This window comes from Lissotriton helveticus, chromosome 1_1, assembly GCF_964261635.1.
Source record: "Lissotriton helveticus chromosome 1_1, aLisHel1.1, whole genome shotgun sequence".
NCBI classification, from domain to species: Eukaryota; Metazoa; Chordata; class Amphibia; order Caudata; family Salamandridae; genus Lissotriton; species Lissotriton helveticus.
Window position 1 is genome coordinate 1,271,813,840 of NC_136057.1, and position 19,749 is coordinate 1,271,833,588.

The 19,749-nt window shown below is 42.6% G+C and overlaps 1 protein-coding gene across 1 annotated transcript in view; it reads left to right on the forward strand.

Annotated features, from left to right (window-relative positions):
* The window catches only part of ING3 (inhibitor of growth family member 3), a 151,647-nt gene that overhangs the window by 23,541 nt on the left and 108,357 nt on the right, over positions 1–19,749 (forward strand). The window contains exon 3 of the mRNA XM_078680449.1: positions 1,862–1,962. Within this exon, the coding sequence (XP_078536575.1) occupies positions 1,862–1,962 (101 nt within the window). The remainder of the gene's footprint in view (positions 1–1,861; positions 1,963–19,749) is intronic.

Genomic DNA, 19,749 nt, shown 5'->3' on the forward strand with positions numbered 1-19,749 from the left:
TGGAGCACATGATTACTATGCAGCTTTGCCTATGATATTATGGTAAAAGTTTTAGATTACGATCTACTTGCTAGTCCGTGTTTTTAATAACTAATTTTTTGTGTTTCTTTTTGATCGGGGATTGCTTTTAAGGGCGGCTAATTAGAGCAAGAATGAAAATGTTTTTTAAAATGGAGTTCGCAGCACCTTTTTAACTTTCTGTCCAAATAGTTAATCCAGTTGATATTGATCACAGTATGTAACACAGTGCGAGTTGACTGCAGGACTGCAGGAAACGCCTCAATTTTAGGAAATGTAGTCTTATAGATGTCACACTTCGAATATAAGAACATGTTTTTTTTAATCTTAATTTTTATATTGCCACTACTATTTTTGAATCCATTTTCTGCCATTTTTTTTCTCCACAAACCAACCCACGTTATTATTTTTTACGGTCCCTTTATACTCTGACGGACAAACTTATTTGGTTTTACTACATCTTCATAGTTACAACAAATACACAGAAATATGGAAAAAGTATAGCACATTCAAAATTAAGATCAATCATAGCATGTCGAATCCCATGTTTCTCTGTACATCACATTGAAAAAATATTTATTTCTTAACATTTTCCTTTGGATGTATTTAAAAAAAAGTTCTTATTTCTGTTTTGGAAACAAATTGGATTTTTTTATTCACTGCATGTAGCAACCTACTTTCCCACATGAATGGACTGTGAATGTTTTCATGTATAAAATGCCATACTTTTATTTTCAAATATCCTCATCCCCCAACGTTACTGTTATTGCTTCATTCATTGTTGAAATTTGCAATCCTGATACATCCTTGTGTTTATTTTTTGGGGGACACCCACACTGCTCATAGGATGGCTTCGCCAGCTATTCTGTCATGCCCATCTTTCTTTGGTCTGCAGAGTTTACCTGTATTTTAATCATTTTAGGCTGAATTTGCTGGACTCCTTATCTCTAGGAGCTTCTCAAACTCCTGATCTAGTGTACTTTGGGAGTCTCATTGGTACCCTAGGAAATGGGAAACCCTAACCTAGCCTCTGCACTCAGTAGTTTGTGGCGCATCAATAGAAGGCATCATTGCTGATGCAGTAGCTGCGCAATGGTCTGATGCTTAATAGATTCTGCATGCTAGTACGATCCCAAAGCTCGCTGATATCCTTTTCGTCCTTGACTGACCTTTGTGCCTGTATACCAAGATCTGTTTTTTCTCATGCCCCAAGCATGTGGGCAAGGTACGTTGTAATATCTGTATTTTCACTTGGGGATTGAAAAGCATGACTGGAATGTGGTGCTTCTGCAAGTCATTTCCGGACCAAACGACCAGTTTCTTTATAAGCCAGAATCTGTAAATTCCCATAGAAAAAAGGTTCCGATCTACAGATTGACACATATGTTGAGGTCTAATCTCATGGTTTAAGTGGTATGAATATGCTACATTTTCCTAGATTTCTTTTTGTTCTGAGAAGATGCAATTAAAACACATTTTATTTACATTTTAAAAACAAAAATGTTTTGCTTCGTCATTCGCAGCTGTGAGAAACTAAAGCAAATTTGTCAGCTGGTTTGAGGTTTCTGAAAACAAATTATGAAATTGAGAAAAGAAATTGAATACGGAAGTAAAAGGGTGAATCCTCTTCCTATACATTTGCTTTGTCTTTAAAGGTGTCCGGGTTTATCTTTGTGAAGCCCTCCCCGGTTTCTACCATGCTGTGATGAAAAGAAGTTTCCATAGAATAATTAAGGACCTTTGCACATTGGACAGTTTTACAATCCATTTATTAACATACACCAGTTTATTTTGCTTTATCGATTTCCAAATCACTTAACACATGATATTTATTTTTTTGTAGATGCTATGGATCAGTTGGAGCAAAGAGTGAATGAGTTTTTTGTAAATGCAAAGAAAAACAAACCTGAGTGGAGAGAAGAACAAATGACTTCTATCAAAAAGGTAACAACAACAATGATGCATGGTTAAATCCGTAAGACATTGTGCTTATTTTGAATAGAGTTTTCATTAATCACTAAATAGGCTGAGGAGTTTCTGTTCATCTTTTTTACATGAGGTGAAAGATTAAGGTTCCTCAAAATGGCCAAGCTCCTCCAGTACCTCTGTGATTGCGTTAGTTTATCATTGTTTTAAGGTGTCCATTTATCTGATTTGTGACTGGGATCTTTGGGCAAGAGATGAGCCTTGGGAAATGTTTACACTAAAGGTCAAATTTGATGACCACATGAAATCAAAAACAATATTGCATGTACATGTGTTGTGATGAGTGTTTGATAACCATGCCCAGTTGATGCCTGAGATTAGAGTGTAACCTCCACCACCTAGAGAACCATGCACATAAAATGGACCAAGACCGATACATAAGAAATGACCAGTAAAGAGAACAACTTCCACTGTCTTAATTATGTTATGTTATCTGGAATTGTAAAGCACAACTTATCACGTGAGGGGTATCCAGGCATCCAGTTCCCCATTTGACGTAGATAATTGAAAAGGCAGGGACTTGCTGGAAAAAAACAGACAAGATTGAGCCAGGTTACAGAAAAAGTGCTCACTCGATAAGCATTTTTAGACAGAATAAACCAGGAATTCACTATCTTTTTGCAAAGTGTGCAGTGGCGTATAGCAGCAGATGCAGAAATTGATACAATGCTGAGCCAGTATGTTCTGCCGGTGTTTGTTTTCCAAATCACCTGCAGGGACAAACCTCATTGGAAAACGTTACACAGGTCAATACCTCACTTATCTATGGGAAACACCACCTTTCTCTTTTCTGCATGACTGCATGATGAGGCAAATATTGTACATTTGAGCCTAGTGCAGACCATATACCATTGGGGCCTTATGTGAATTGTTCTGGAAGATTGCCAGAGAACAGTTGAACGCCTACAGCTTGAGAAAGTTGACCGCAAAAAGAGCAATTGGTAGACGGAATGCTGAACAATATCAAACACTCAAACTCCCTTCCTCCCCCGAATCTCAATGTCCTTCTACATTATACAGGGGTGGGGAATTTAATAAAATATCTACTTGTCCATGGGACAGGTTGCTTTATAAATCTACTTGTCCCTTTGATGCCAAATAGTGTGACAATTTATGGCAGCAATTTCATTATATAAGAGCTCTGATAATAGCCTCTTTGATTATGCCAGGACTCATGTTATATATAGTAGGGGTTTGAGTACTAGCAAGGGCTGATTTTGCCACCTTTCGGCACATCTACATAATGGGGCTGTCGGTAGTGGTAAGTAATAGTTTGTGTTGGAATGCCCTTTGAAAGTCTGTGCAAACCTACGAACTTGAATTTTTTAGGGGTTTTCTCCAGCTTTTCCCTAATATTTTACATACTGAGAAAGGTTGAAAGTTTACTCCTGACCAGGGCAGAAGTAAAAATTCTTTCAGGGTTAGGAAAAACGGGGTTGGAGGAAAAGTGATCTTGTAAATGCTCAGCAGATTCACATGAATAACTCTACACATGCATATTTGTTCGTGCTAAAATGCAGTTTACAAATATTTTTTAGGAGTACAATTTCCTGGCCTACCTTTGAAAAATCATGTACATTTATGAATGCTGTAAATCTGCACTAATGTAACGACATATACCATGGGCGAACTTCTGTGACTTTCTTCAAGAATTGGGTACCTAATTAGGTCCAGCTTTAACCAAGACCTTTTTTATTAACATTCGATCCCTCTATCTATCGGTCTATGGGCTGCCTTCACTGCGAATTACTGCATTCTGTTCTTTCACAAGGAGCGTATCAGCACTCATTGCCAGGGACTACTGTGGCAGTGTTTGCTTTTTAAGACCAAAAAGTATTTTTGCAAATATTAGCTATAGTGGTGAGCACCAGGCAGGCTTCACAACAATGAAGGTTTGCTAAATCCAAGTCAAAACAAGAAACACATTGGCAGAACAAATACACTCAATACCACTGTCAGACCTTTTGCTCTGCCAAGGCTTGTTAATTGTCATGTTTCCAATAATCTTGTTGAAACTGGTTACACTGATTTTCCATTATGAATATTTTTGGAAACACTAGCATGTATCTTACTAAACGATGCTTCAAAGAAATGGTACCTAACATTTCACTATATTTTAGCAATATGTTTTCCCTAGTTGCATTTTATTTGTGAAAATTTTGTTTTTAAAAGAAAGAATCGTCAATCTTAATTTCAAGCTTCTACAAATATTTGCATCTCAACAGAGAGCATTCTGGGAGCATTAAACGTAGCTTCATATTGTTCAAATCTACAAACGTGTGTACACATTTTTATCCTGGAACCAGTAGTGCCGTTTGAATTTACAATATTTCCTTAGGGATGTACGTCGTTACAACGCGATGTTTTACATCGCAGTACTTTACGATGCATGTTTTACAACGCAAGTCGTTACCACGATTTGCGTTGTTGGGGGCTGGATAGTGAATAGTTTAATTTACTATTCCAACTCTAGTCCCCATGGATAGTAGGGAAGGAGTTGGATAGTAAATTAAACTATTTACTATCCTGGAGCGCCCCCCAGCGCAATACGTTGTTACAACGTGCGTCGTAAAAGTTGCGTCGTAAGGGAACTGCGGTGTAACATCCGCATTGTAAAGGATGTTCCCCTTTCCTTAGATCACCCACCCGAATAATAAGGGCTTTGCATTAATAAACCATAAATAGAAGTTCGAAAAACTTTAACATATGGACATAAATAAATTTTACTGCAATGTCCTTCCCAGCATACAATACTAATGAAAGACCGTAAGTTTGCACGATCTCCGCCAATGGACTGACATAAAGATTAAATAATGTAGACCTTAATGAAGAGCCTGGGGAACACCAAACGTCGGGGAGCATACCTTGGAATAATCTGGTTTGTCATATACCTGAAAGCTCATGTCCTTGAAGGACTAGAGCCACTTTAGAGCAAGGTTGGTTATGACTGCACTTTTAAGTCTCTGTATTGAGGGGATGAGTTACAGTATCAAAAGCTGCACTTAAGTCCAGTACAATAACTGCTGCTTAACCCCCTTGGTTGAGGATCTGCTTACGTTCCTCCTTCACTTTGAGAAGCACAGTTTCAGTACTGTATTCTGGCCTAAATCCCATTTGAGTGGGGTACAAAATATAATTCATTTCTAGAAATGATGATAAATGTTAGTTGATGTTTCACCAACACTTTCCTGATACCTGATAATTGGGATTTCTGTCTGCAATTTTCAGCTAATTGCGGATCTAAGGGAGATTTCTTTAGCAGTGGCTTTACCATTGCGTGTTTCCAGGAGGACAGGGACTTCTCTACAGCGTAAGGAGAAATTTAACAAAACTGGTAGCATTAGGTAGATAGTATTGGTTCCTTGTTTCAGAATATGAAGAATAGGATCAAGCAGTGAGGCTGACTTAACCACCATAAGTATTGCCTTCAGATCCTGTGCCCTAATCAAAGGGAAGGACGAAAGCGCCTCCTTGAGTACATTTTATTGTCAAGAAGAAACCGATACATTCCTGTTTTGCTGTAACAGAGAGTGATCCATAAATATCCCAAATTTTCTTTTGAAAGAAGTTAGCCAAATCGTTACAACGTGTCACTGAGGGAGAGGGTCTAGCTGTCCTAAAAGAAGGGGGGTGGAGGAGAGGGGGAGGGCAGGTGTTAATCTGAGATGGCAGAATGATTAATATCAAATCATGATCAGACCAAGTAACTGGAAGTAGTTTCTTCAGAAGTATATTAGTAAGGTTGCTAAATACTGGAGCAAGCAGATGTCCTTTTTTATGTGTAGGGCTCCTGATGAGTTAAATCAGTTGTAACCATGCTAAATCCTGAATTAGGTTAGTAGCCTTTGCTCAGTTGGGGTCCTCCAGATGGATATTGAGGTCCCACAAACGGGTAAAGTTAGCTTTGTCTCATGCCACTCCAGCATTTGCCAAAGGAAGGGCCTGTAATAACTGTGTAATTGAACCTGGAGGCCGATATAACAAAACCCCAGAGCTATTGAAAGTAGGAGAAAGTTCAATAGAAAATGAAACACTTTCACAATTAGGTAGAATTGATGAGGTCAGGACACACTACATTGTGTCTTTATATAAATTATGGCAGTTCCACCGCCCTTCTCACCCCATTGATCACTCCTGACAATAAAATACCCTGGTGGTAGGGCCTGTATAGTATCCGGCATAGAGCCATTGTGAATTCAATTTTCTGTAAGGAATAACACATCTAGCTGCTTCTTGCTAATAAGTGACGACAAGTCCAGTTTGGGCTGCGCTAGTGATCTACAATTGAGCAAAAACAGTTGCTGCATTTCCTCTTTCTTAACCCCACTGCTGCTGCTGCGCACGTCCGTTGAACGTCGTGGCCCCGTCCGCGCAATAAACCGTTCCGCACTAGCGCGGAACATTCATCGCAGGCAAGAGGTTAAAAGTAGGAACATAAGAGGAAGAGCTATTACCTAAATTAAAGTTGCATGTAATGCAGCACAAAATGTCGACATTAGGATTGATAGAATGCAATCAGCTACACTTAATCCTTGCCTTCAATTCATACATCTGTTCAGAGGAGTACGATACCACCGTTTTGGTGAAAAGACCAGGGTTTCTGGCACCTGGCTGCAGACGGGCTTGCCTTTGGTGTGCCCATTGCGCATCTATGCCCCTGCCTTTATTTATAGTAATAGCCGGGGAGAACCACTAGAGTGCCTACCAAGATGGCATCTCAAGCTGTCTCCTTGAAACTAAAGTGCAATGCAGATTCAAATGTAATTTTCCTATAGACTAGATTACCCTGGAACCACGCTCCCCGTTCAAAGTCTCCTGCTCCTTGCAATTCACAATTCGAGTAAAATTGGCCGCAGCAAATTATTCTAAAACCGTGTTTAAAATTCATGAACTAATGAGGCTGTTAGTTTGCGCGTCCACACCCCTGCCTTCATTTATATTAATAGTCTGGAGAACAACTAGAGCGCCTACCCGGATGGCATTTTAAGCTGTCTCCGCAGTGAAACTAAAGTGCATATTCAGATTCCAATTCAATTCGCCAATAGACTAAAACTGATTAGCCTCGACCACGCTCCTTGGTTTAAAGTCTCCTGCCCCTTACAGTTCACAGTAAGAGTAAAATTGTCTGATGGGTTTACAGGCCGTGTAAGGAGTTCATCTGAACAGCAAATGCGCACTAGCGTTTGCAGTGCAGGGTCTTCATAACAGTATGCTGTATATCTTGGTTCTGCAATAAAAAACGGTTAAAAAAAAAGAGTAAAATTGTCTGCAATACAAATTATTCTAAAAGAGTGTTTAAAATTCATGAAGAAATGAGTCTGTTAGTGGCTATATAGAGTGTATTAGTTTGCTAGCACCAGGACACCCTCAGGTAATTGTGTGCTTTATTAAATAAATATATAAAGACAGGTATCCTGGTCTACAGTTTCTCAATGTAGCAGTTTGGCACTTGAAATGTTAGAATTAATTTACTTTCAGTTACCAAAGGGAAGCCGCCCTTGAAGCTGGTTGGCAAAATAAAAGGCGTGTTGCAGAATGGAAACAGGTTATCAATACTGGTATGTTAAGAGTAGACTCTCTTTAAATGTTAGTTGAAAATGGTACAAAAGAACAGTTCCAGTCATTCGGGCTTCAATGAAAGGACTTAGTGATCCTGCATAGCATATTTTTAGTTTCCTTATTGTATCTAAATGTGTTACTTTTAGGTGTGCTAATGCCCGCTGTTCACTTTAAACCAACTTTCATGGAAGGGGTTTCTCGAGTCCGTGCAAGTTTATAATGTTTAATCATCTATGCTTTTGCCCAAGGATCTTTCAGTTTTTCATATAAATGTATCCATTGAGTTACTTGCGTTCTTCCAAATCCACAGCATATTACAGAAAGACCTCTATATATACTAGATGATCACAAGACTCCAAGTGATCCAGAATGTGTCAGCAAGACTGCTGTGTAAGGTCCCAATACGGGAATCAGTTGGAAAGCATTTAACAACTCTCCACTGGCTCCCGATTGAGGCCAGAATCAAGGTCAAGGCACGCCTTGCACAACAAGGGCCCTAGTAAAATCAAAGACTTGTTGACCCTCTATGTCCCAAACAGAAGCCCCCAATCCTGCTCTGAACGGCTTTTAAAAATTACCAGAACTAGGAGAGCCAGATGGGGAGGCAGATCCTTTGCTCATCTGGCACCCAAGCTGTGGAATTCTCTCCCAAGCGAACCCAGATTTCTGGAAACGGAAGCAACGTTCCGGAAATCAATTAAAACCTGGCTGTTTCATCAGTATTATTAACCCTCCTCCAACTTCTGTCTGGCATCTGTCTCCCTGTGCTGGGAAGCCTTTGGACAGGTATGTGCTCTACAAATCCCTTAAAATGAAATAAAATAAAAAATAGATGCTAGAAGGTTCTTCTATACTATTTTAAATACACCAGGCCAATCCAGAAGATATTTTAGCCTTTAGCCACTTTTACACAACACACCAGGTAAAGAACGTTTCTAAGTCTGATATTGCAGGATGAATTGTCGAATTGAATGCAGAGATTTGTCATTCATGGATCAATCCTACTGTTGTAAGGATGCAGTGCCTCCAGTCCACACATACGAATGGTTCTACAGTGGCATTGTGGGAAACATTACTTTAACCAACGTTTTTGGGGCAGTCATGAGGACTTCGACTCAATAATTATCACTGTGACCTTATACATGCTTGGAGAGAAGTTCTAGTTGGTTAGATAGTTTTTAAAATGTTGATTGCGCAGTCTTTGGCCAATTTATGCCAACTACTGCTTTTGATACAAGAAAGGGTACCACTTTACAATATGTGCTGCAGATAAAAACGTCTTTATATGGAAGTACCAGTTTGCAAGTTGAGTGGAGGTTTCTGCACACACGTACTGATGTATATTACGATGGTGATAAAATGTATTTGTGTGAGTCACAGGGATGTGGAATTCCTATAGCCAGACGCCCGAGACATATTATTTGGGATCAAGGGCAACAAGTTTTCATGTGTATTTTGTCCTCGTGACAAGTAGGCCCAACCCCCTACATCACAAACTCTTTGACTGCCAGTTTACCGTACCACATTATGGATCAGTGAAAGGCAATGCCTGCAGTTAAGTTAATATTTGCGTCCATGTGTTAATGCTGTTCAAACTTATATTTAGGGTTCATTAATGCAAAACCTTTATTACTAGCGTGAGCAATCGAAGTACAAGTTGTGAGCTCACACTACTACTGACTGTGTACACATATTTTCATTGTTTAGCAATATGAGGCTATTCATACTACTCCCAGAATGCTCTGATTGGATGCAATTATATGCAGAAGCTTGAGATTGATTCGTTGATTTCAAAATAAAATCTTCACCAAAAATGCAAAAAACATTTAGCTAAACTAGTGTAACATTTTAGGTACCGTATTTTTGCATCATCATCATCTAGTAAAATGTGTTGATGTATGCTAGTATTTCCCAAAAATATTCATAATGGAAAAAAGGTGTAACCAGTTATAATAAGATTATGGGAAACATAAAAATAAACTAGCATTGGTAAAGCCAACAGGTCTGAAATAGTTGGTCAGCCTTTTGGTTTTGTCAATGCGTGACTTGTTTTGGCATGTTTTTTGCAAAACCTTATTGGTGTGGGAGCTGCAGGACCCTTATCATAGCAAACATTGGCAAAAGCAAAACATTTTGGGTCTCAAAAAGCACAGATTGCCACAGTAGTTCCTGCCACTGAACAAAACAACCGTGTCGATTTTGTTTCTTGTGAAAGAACCGAATGCTGTCACTCACAGTGAAGCTAGCCGATAGAGAGAGACCTCATTTTAATAAACAAAAAAGGTCATTGTTCACTCCAGTCCTAATTAGGAGCCCAATTATTAAATAAAGTCTCAAAAGTGTAATCATATCCTTGCATTAAGTGCAGATGTATGACTTTCGTTAATGCACAAGACATTACAGATGTAGGCCAAGAAATAGTACTCCTAGAAAGTATTTGTGAACTGCATTTTAGCATGAGCAAATGTGCAGGTGTAGATTTGCTCATGTGAAAATCTGTTTTAAGTTCACTTTCCCTCCAACCACTTTTTTCCCAATCCTGGAAGAAGTTTTATGTCTGCCATAGGTTGGAAATTTACTCCAGACATTCTCAGTATGAGAAAAGATTAGAGAAGAGTTAATATGTAGATCTGCAGACATGTGGCAACTTACGAGAATTGCCAGTATTCAAACCCTACTATGGAAGGAGCCCTGGCATAATCAGAGAGGCTATTTCGGAGCTCTTATAAAATGAGATTGCTGCCCTAATTTGTCACCGTATTTCATGGCACAAAAGGGACAAGTGGATTTATGAAGCAACCTGCCCCATGGACAAGTAGATATTTTATTAAATTCCACACCACTGGTCTGTGGAGGAATATGTGTGCATTGTGGATTTCAGGGAATGCACTTGAGTCCTTCTATGCAAGCATGAATCTAAATGCAAAAGGATTTGAAAACAAGCAAAAATTGTTATAGTTTGAACCCAATACTAAATGCTTGAAGAGAGTACAGCATGTCTATCTATGGCCCAAGGAGCTGCAAACTGATGGTTACAGGTTAGCATGCTTTATTTTGCTCCAATATCATCAATTTTATAGCACACTTGCAGATTTCTTGAAAGAATAACAATGTTCTCGCATTCTATACAGCTATACAATTGTTACTGGATATGAAGGATTCCTGTAAGAGAGTCCACGGTATACAAAGCAAGCAATCTCTGTCCAAAAAATGTTAACAGAAGAACCAAGCTTATCCATCAAGGCCCTGATGAATACCATAGAAATCCACTCTAGCCATTCCGGATATAAACTGAATCGAGACAAGTCTGAGGTCAAGCCCCTAAACGTTCATTGCTCCAGAGAAATACTGGGTGATTCCGGCCTGACATGGCAGCAGGGGTATATCCAGTACCTGGGGATTGCATTTGGTAGCACTTTATTAGAGACACTCCCAACGGAATGAGGCTAACACCTTGGAGAAAATTAAAACTCTTCTCAATGCATGGTCCCCTAGATTTATTACATGGTGGGTTAGGATCGAGACCATCAAGATGATGATGATCACGTCTCTAGTGAACTATTTAATAACAATGCTCCCCCCTCATGCTCTCAGAGGAATCCCATCACAAGCTAGACATCCTACTTTCAATTTTTTTATGGCAAGGGAAAAAAGCAAGAATCAGTATAAAAAACTCAGATTAAACAAATCGCTGGGAGGGGTTAACCTAGCCGACTTTAAACTCTACCAGTCGGCATTCCTGGCAAAACAAGACTCATACTGGTTTCGTCCACCGGAAGAATACACCCCGGTATGGCTAGATATTTAAAACTCACTTCTTAGTAACCTTGCCCCAGCAGCCCTCCTAACAGCAAACCTTACCAAAGTCATCTGCTCAAAGCCCATATTTAAAAACACAAAGTCTGCTCTGCTAAATTAGGATAAACTACTAGGCACTGGCATTAGACGGTCTAATCTTGAATCCCTTTGCAATAACGCTAAATCCTATATAAAGGGAATACTCTGTATAGTGAAACATGGATTGATAAAGGTATTTATTTTCCTCATCAACTTTCAAACGGCACCTATCCATTATCTTTTAAAGAAATGCAGTCCAGATACGAGCTAGGTCCCCTCTAATTTTACAACTTTAAAAAAAATTACGGCTGCCTTGACAAAAGCGAACTATCGCCCCTACTCCTGTCCCTGCCACAATACATATTGAAAATAAATAGATTAGGACACCAGGTCTCCTGGATATACAAGTTGCTACGACCATAACACTCTGCCCTCAACAAGAATCTCACATCCTTCTGGGAATCTCGCTCCTTCTCGCCGATCTCGGAGGTTGATTGGTCCAAAACCTGGAGCTCAGTTGCGAGGAATAAGATGACTCCAGCACTCTCATAGACGAAATTCTGACTATTACACAAGGCCTACTGGACACCAGCCTGCCTACACTCTCTCAAAATTTGAGAAGACCCCGTTTGTTGGAATTGTAAAGACAAAATGAGAGATCTGGATCACTTACTACTATTATGTGATTGCGTGGCACCCTTCTGGGATAAGGTCTTCGACTACATAGCTAAACTATTCTCATACCCCCTTAGCAGGGAACTTTCAATGTTGGCATTCGGCTATCTCAGGACGTAATCACTAAATGAAAAAAATGGGGCGCTTTTGGACCTCCTCCTAACGGCAGCAGCTAAAGTCATTCTCAATAATTGGAAAGACACACGGAAAGCCTTCTTTAAATGTTGGCTGAACTGGGTCACCGTTAGATCTGGGGGTCTCTAGTTGGCAATGGTATTTACCTTTGTCCAAATAGGGACCCTTACTTCTAAGTCAGGATAAGGGGATTACACTCCTTAATAACCCCTGCTCACCCCCTTGGTAGCTTGGCACGAGCAGACAGGCTTATCTCAGAGACAGTGTGTTAAGCATTTGTGAATATACACAGTAATACAGTGAAAACACTACAGATGGACACAACTCTGGTTTTACAAAAATAAGTATTCTTTATATAGACTTCACACAAGACCACAAATCCACAATACTAAATTTAAGATTGCTTAAAAGATGATTAAAGTTGCTTAGTTCAAGTTGATGATAAATGCGACAAATTTCTCAACAAAGTACCTGGATGTGTAACGCAAAGTGAACAAAAGGCTCGCAAAAGGGGAGATGCGTCGGTTCCGTGATCCGGGGGAGATGATGTGTCGTGCCTCAATGCTTGCGCAGAGTAGGGGATGCATCGTGATCCTTACCGGTGCGGAGGTGATGCATAGATTCTCGGCCTGCGGGCCCGTTGCGGTGCGCAAGATGGCGCCTTGATGCAATAAGATGATCCGGTTGCGATGCAAGAAGATGGCGCCCTTGATGCGCCGATGCGACGGCGATGCGTAGACGCCTTGGCAGCCTTGCGACGATGACTGTACTTTGGAGCCGCGACAGGCCATGTGACACGCTTCTCCGGTGATTCGACAGCAGGCAGCTTCGATGAACACGCGCTTCCAGGGAGATGCGGCGAAGGCTCGCTTCTCCGGTGATGCGACGATTTCAGCTGCGGCGGCGACACGCTTCCTCTCGATACGTCGCGCTTCCAGCTCCCAGCGACACGCAAATGTCTGGAGTTGAGAATTCCCAGCAAGGAAATTCAGAGGTGAACTGGAGGTGAAGTCTTCTGTCCCTGAGACTTCAGCAGGAGGCAAGCACAGTTCAAGCCCTTGGAGAATATTCTGTAGATGAAAGTCCTTACAAAGTTCCTTCTCCTTTCCCTTGGCAATGAAGCAACCACTGCAGGCCAACCCAGCAAACAGCACACTGGCAGAGGGGCAGTACAACTCCTGCAGCTTCCTTGGTGGTTCTCCTTGGCAGAAAGGTTTCTTGTCCTGAAGGGTTTGAATTTCTTGGGATCAGGGTCCCAATATTTATACCCCAAAATCCTTTGTTCTCTGAAGGCAGAGAGGCCTCTGCCTAGTCCAAACCAGTTCCTGAGCACGTTGTTTACATGACTCTCTTCTTCCTTTCACTGTGCAGGGCAGAGACATCAGCAGCCCCACAGGAGGTGGAGCCAGCACAGGGGAGGGAAGATACAGTTCTGGAGCACTCTGGTGACATAATTCCTCCTCTCCTTTCACAGTGCAGGGCAGAGACATCCGACAAGCCACAGGTGGTGGAGCCAGCATTGTAGAGGGAAGGCCCAGCCCTATTCATGTCCCAGGTGCAACTCCTCCCTCCCATCTAGATGCAGATCTCTCTATTCACCACTGGGCTGCCCCAGCCTGTCTCCTGGAATCCCCCAGCCCGGTCACTCTCAAACCCAGACAAGGAATACACAACCTAGCAGAGGCAGGCCTGGACAGTTAGGCAAGAAAATTCCTACTTTCTAAAAGTGGTATTTTTAAACACAGAATATTAAAATCAACTTTACTAAAAGATGTATTTTAGTTCAGGCATATTAAATTCGAATTTCTACCATGTTCCCTGAGTCAGTTAGGATTATAAGAATGTAATAATCTAACTGCCAATTCTAGCCTATGGAGAACAGGTAGCCTTCAATAGTGCAAAATGAAAATGGCTGTAATTCACTATTATGACATGCTACACACACCAGAGCATGTCCTACCTTATACTTACAATGCACCCTACCCTTGGGCCTACCATAGGGGTGTCTGATATGAAGCAAAGGGAAGGTTTAGGGACTGACAAGTGGGTGCACTTGGCCAAGTCAACATGGCAGTGCCAGACTGTACATAGGCCTTGCAATGGCAAGCCTGAGACACACTTTACAAGCTGCTTCTGTGGGTGGCACAACCAGTGCTGCAAGCCCACCAGCAGCATTTGATTTACAAGCCCATGGTACACATGGTGCACTGTACTAGGGGCTGACAGGTAAATCAAATAACCCAATTATGGAATAACCAATTAGTACATCAATTTAACATAGGGAGCGCTTGCACTGTGGCACTGAATAGCAGTGGCACAGTGCCCAAAGCATATAACCAGCAAAAACCTATCCAAACAGAGGAGGTAATCCGTCAAAATGGAAGGGAGACTCACACCAGTGATGCCAGGTCTAACAGTCACTCACCTAAGAGGGGCTGACAACGTAGCTCTCCACAACTCACCATGGAAACCCCCCATTAGGAACATTTGGGACAGCCTTGATCCCTACTTTAACTCACTCAAAGCCCCATGATCCACAATAGAGGCCTGATAATCCAACCACCCCCATGAAATGCTCTCATACGGGTTCGCTGTAATACACTAATGTTAACACACTATAGATTGTTAGTTGCATACCGGTATACCGGTAACAAGTTTGTCTGTTTTCTGAGGTATGGAATTCTTTGTATTCTCCATCGCTGAATAGATTGGATACTTTTCTAGTCATTGCTACTACCATGGTGGCCTCAGTGTCTCTAAGCTAAGCATCACTTATATGAGTAAGAGTGTCACTTTGCCACCCCAAGCTGAACAATCAATGTATCTGCTTTTAATGTCCCTTTTGTTTATTTGCATATGGTTATTTTCAGTTTCATATGTTTATTTCCTTGTTTCCATATGTTTCTTTTCATTTACACTATTGTATGTTTCGCCTATTTGAAAACAACCAATAAAATCTTTTTGAAATAAAAAAAAATGTTAACTTCAAATGGCTGTGAGATGATGAGTTCAGCATGTTTCCAGCTTTCGGGAAGGTAGCGGCGTTGAGGGAGCAGTTGATGACGTCTCGGAGATGGGGTGCGATAATGGAGTCTGCTTTGTTGAAAATGTGATGGGGACATGGGTCGGTTGGCGATCCTGAGTGGATGGAGTTCATCAGGCGGATGGTGTCTTCAGTGGTGATTGGGTTCCAGGCGCAGCGGTTGTTGGGGGGGGGGGGGGGTTGGTTCGGGGGTGGGTGGGGTGGACTGGTCTTCCGACAGGTTTTCAAAGCTGTTATGTATGTCAGCGATTTTGTTGTGGAAGAATGAGGCTAGGGAGTCGCAGAGGTCTTGGGAGGGAGTGATGTCGTTGGTGCCGGCGGTGGGGTTGGTAAATTCTTTGACGATGTTGAATAGTTCCTTGCTGTTGTGGGCGTTGTTGTCGAGTCGGTCCTTGAATGCTGATTTCTTGGTGGATCGGATCAGTTGGTGGTGTTTGCGGGTGGCGTTCTTGAAGGTGGCCAGGTTGTCAGTGTTTGGGTTTTTTCTCCAGGCTTTCTCGAGGGTGCGACAGAACTTCTTGGATTTCTTAAGGTCATTGTTGAACCAGGAGGCTTTTTTGCTACCTTGCTTGAGTTGCTGTTTTTTCAAGGGTGCTAATTCGTCAGCACTGTGGGTGATCCATTGTGTGAGGTTGGTGGCTGCAAGGTTTGGGTCCGATGATTTTGCGGGAGTGTTTTGGTGGAGCGATGAGTTGGTCGGAGGTAATTTTGTTCCAGTTTCTGCGGGGAATTGGTTGTGGGTGGTTGTGGGTCGTAGTCTTTTTGTAGTTGAAGTGAACGCAGCTGTGGTCTGTCCAATGGAGAGCTGTGGTGTGATTGAAGGAGATGTGCTTGCTGGAGGTGAAGATTGGGTCAAGCGTGTGCCCGGCATAGTGAGTGGGGGTGTCAACAAGTTGTTTGAGTCCGAGATTGGCGAGGTTGTCCAGAAGGGTGGTGGTGTTGCTGTCGTTGTTCTTTTTCCAGGTGGAAGTTGAGGTCTCCCAGTAGAATGTAGTCCTCGGAGGGGAGGGCGTGTGGGCTGATGAAGTCAGTGATGTCTTCGCAGAATTGTGTGCGGGGTCCTGGTGGTCTGTAGATGAGGGTGCCTCTGAGTGTGGTCTTGGGGTCGGTGTGGATCTGGAAGTGAAGGTGTTCGGCGGCTGCGAGGTTAACGTCGGAGCTGGTCGTGATGCGGATGGTGTTCTTATGGACGATGGCTATGCCTCCTCCTGTTTGGTTGATGCGGTCCTTACGGATGATCTTGTAGTCGTCCGGGATGGCTATGGCGATGTCGGGAGCTGATGAGGCGTTCATCCAGGTTTCTGTAAGAAAGGCGACGTCCGGTGATGTGGTGTAGAGTAGTTTCCAAAGGTCAATGGCGTGTCTGTGGACCGAGCGGGTGTTGAGCAGTATGCACTTCAGGTGGTTAGTGTCTAAGCTCTGTTTGGAGTTAGAGGATTTGGTGTGGGTTTTGATGCAGTCGAACTTGCAGGAGTGGCAGGTGAAGGGTCCATGGGTGTGTCCTGGGGCGGCTTGGTGGTAGTTTGGTGATCGGCCGGGGTTAAGGGCTGAGAGGGTGGCGGTGTCGTACGTTATGCGGGTGGAGTGGATTTTGCGTGGGCCTGGGGGACTGGTGCTGGGCGCGGTCCAGGCGCGGACGGGCGTAGACGGGCTTACCTTTGGCGCGCCTTCGGAGCGCATGGGGCGCGTCCGCTGCGAGTGAACGCTGTGCGCTAGTGCATCAGACATAAGTGGATGGTGGGGGGGCGGAGCGAGGGAGGAGCAGCTGGGAGGCGGGAGCGGGGTGGAGAGCCGGATGGGAGGCACAACAACAAACAACAAAATGGCAGCAAGCCAAAAGCGAAAGAGGACGAGATTAATTGGGCAGTGGCACCGGCACAATCAGGCACAAATAACAAAGCAGGCAAAGTGAGCAGAGCACAGTTCAGTAACAATTCAAAAGTCTATCAGTAAAGCGCTATGATAACGAAGAAATGAGCAAATGAATTCTATGGCCAAAGCAGGCAAAGCGAGCAGTGCACAGTTCACTAAAAATTCAAGAGCAGTCTATCAGCAAAGCGCTATGGTAACGATGAAATGAGCAATTGAAACTAATGGCAATCAGCAGTCTGGCAGCAAGCTCTACGATACCAGTGATAGATCAGGGAGCAGCGTGAAGAGCGACCGCATGAAGTGCCCTGGCTGCAAACACTTGCCTAGTTCACTGGGACTTAGTTGGTCATCTCTCAAGATTTATTTCTTAGGTACTTTGGGACTGTGCTGTCGGGGACATCCACAGCAGGGACTGGGACCACCAGTAGGTACTGGTAACTGGTCCAGGTCACCTGGCCTTTCAGTGGTGGTATGTCTTGAACGGCCCTAGCTAATAGAAAGATAATTTTAGGGAGCTGGAAACTGGGAGATCTTCACCAGCCATTGCAATCATTACCCTCATTTGTGGTTAAAGTTCAAATGTCCCCAAGTAATTATGGAGTGTAAGGGTGGTGAGGACATGGTGGGAGTGGCATAGGTTTACCATTGCCTATGTCGAAAGGTGATGGAGCACCTCCTCCACCCACCTGCTATATCTTGTGCTGAGAAGGGGAAGCTGGAGAGTATGCAAGCAGGGAGCAATGTCTGAGGTGAATATTGTCATCCTAGCACATGTAGAGTCTAATGGGTTCCAGCACTCACTAGTTCGTATACACAAGTGCCGAACCCCACGTTCTGTACACGTATTGCACTCATCCTTTATACATGACCTGTCGTAGTGAAGGCCAAGAAACCAGTTATGGCAGCTGAACATATCTTTTACATAGGAAGACAGTAGGCAGTCTCTTCACACGAGAAATGGTTAACAAAAAAAAAAAGAGACAACAACAAGAAAATATGTTGCCACCTACCATTCTCCGAATAGGTTGGTTTGAGAGGGCTGCCTGCCAGTTTCACAAAAGAGTACACTTTGAATGGCCACGGACATTGGACCCCATTGGTTATATCGATAAGATTCTACAATGAATACCTCCAGTGGGCCTGCTGTATATCAACTTCGCTCTTAGAAAGCACACAAGGCCCTCCAGAAAAATCATTAGGGCAGCGTGTCTAAGCCATGCAGGAGACTTGTCCCAACAGGTACACTGTACTGATTTAATAAAACATTTATTGCAAAAGGTTAACATTTGCTTTTATTCTTGTCAGACCACTGCTTGCTTATCCTTTGGTAGGATCCAAGGGCCAGTACACCATGGTGAGTGGATGAATAAGCTTCTGTACAAATTACATTTATTATAAAGGATCATAAGTGCAACCTCCCCCCACCCCCTCCCAACATCAAGGATGGCAGTTGGAATAATTTGTGCAAGACTTTGTGTATCCCCTGAATGTCTGCTGACATTTCGATACACTTGTAGTGGGAGTTTAATTTAGTATAGCTAATATATGGTCACCCTCTGAGTCTTGGTAAAATAGTAAATCATATAGTGATAACACCTCCGATCTAGGCTGCCATATTAACTGGTTTCTCTTTTCGATCTTTACCATAATAAACTAACAGCAGTCAAAACCGATTCTGGGTGTGCAGGGTCGACAGGTAAATGCTACCAGTACCCGACTAGTGAAACTCTAGCTCCAGCAGGTTACTTTTTTCCCTGGACAAAGGACATCCAGCAGGGAGATCGCATTGTTCAGCCATGTACTTGGTGTCCCAAATGAACACCTCCAATTCATTCTTGCACAGTCAGGCGCTTACACACATGAAACAATTGGTGTCTACCCATGTCCTACAGATGAGAAAATGATACGGACACAGGTTATGGGGATTGTGGATGGATCATTACAGAGGCGAACTTGTAGGCCATTCGTGCAGGTAAAAGAACCTATACCCTATCATCTAATCACTGCCTCACCTTTGATATCCTCATAGCCTGTGCTCAAGAGCAGAAGCTCCAATCACAGGTCGGCAATTCACTTTAGATTATAATCGGTATATTATAAAATGTGTAGCACTGCCATTGGCCTGCAGATTGTCTAGTTGACTAAAGTTAAAATGTGGGCCAGCCTAGAACACATGAAACATACAGGGTGGCACAGTTTTTCCAAGCACTGCAGAAACTTTCATACCATCATGTATCTGCACAATGCTGTCGGAAGCGCTTCGTCTAGCCTACTCTATTCAGGCTGCCCCTTCACTTGCAGAGGCAGCAGCAAGTAGACCTCAGGTCAAGTGCTGCTAGATATTCCTCCACTGTCTTACAAATCGGTATCTGGTGAATCTTACCACAACACATATGAGCACCATGAACAGGTTTGGCACTCCATCAAAACCGCACCCATTAATTACTACTGTGCCTCCACCTTCGCTGGTAATGAGATGTGTGGGAGTCCTACATTTTCTCGTAATACATGTTTTAATGATAGTAAAATGATATTATTGTGTGAGGTTTGTATTGTGTTTTGTTCACAAGTTCTTGAAATGCAGCTGAGTGTAAAAGCGGAATTGCCAAAGCTGTGCACTTACA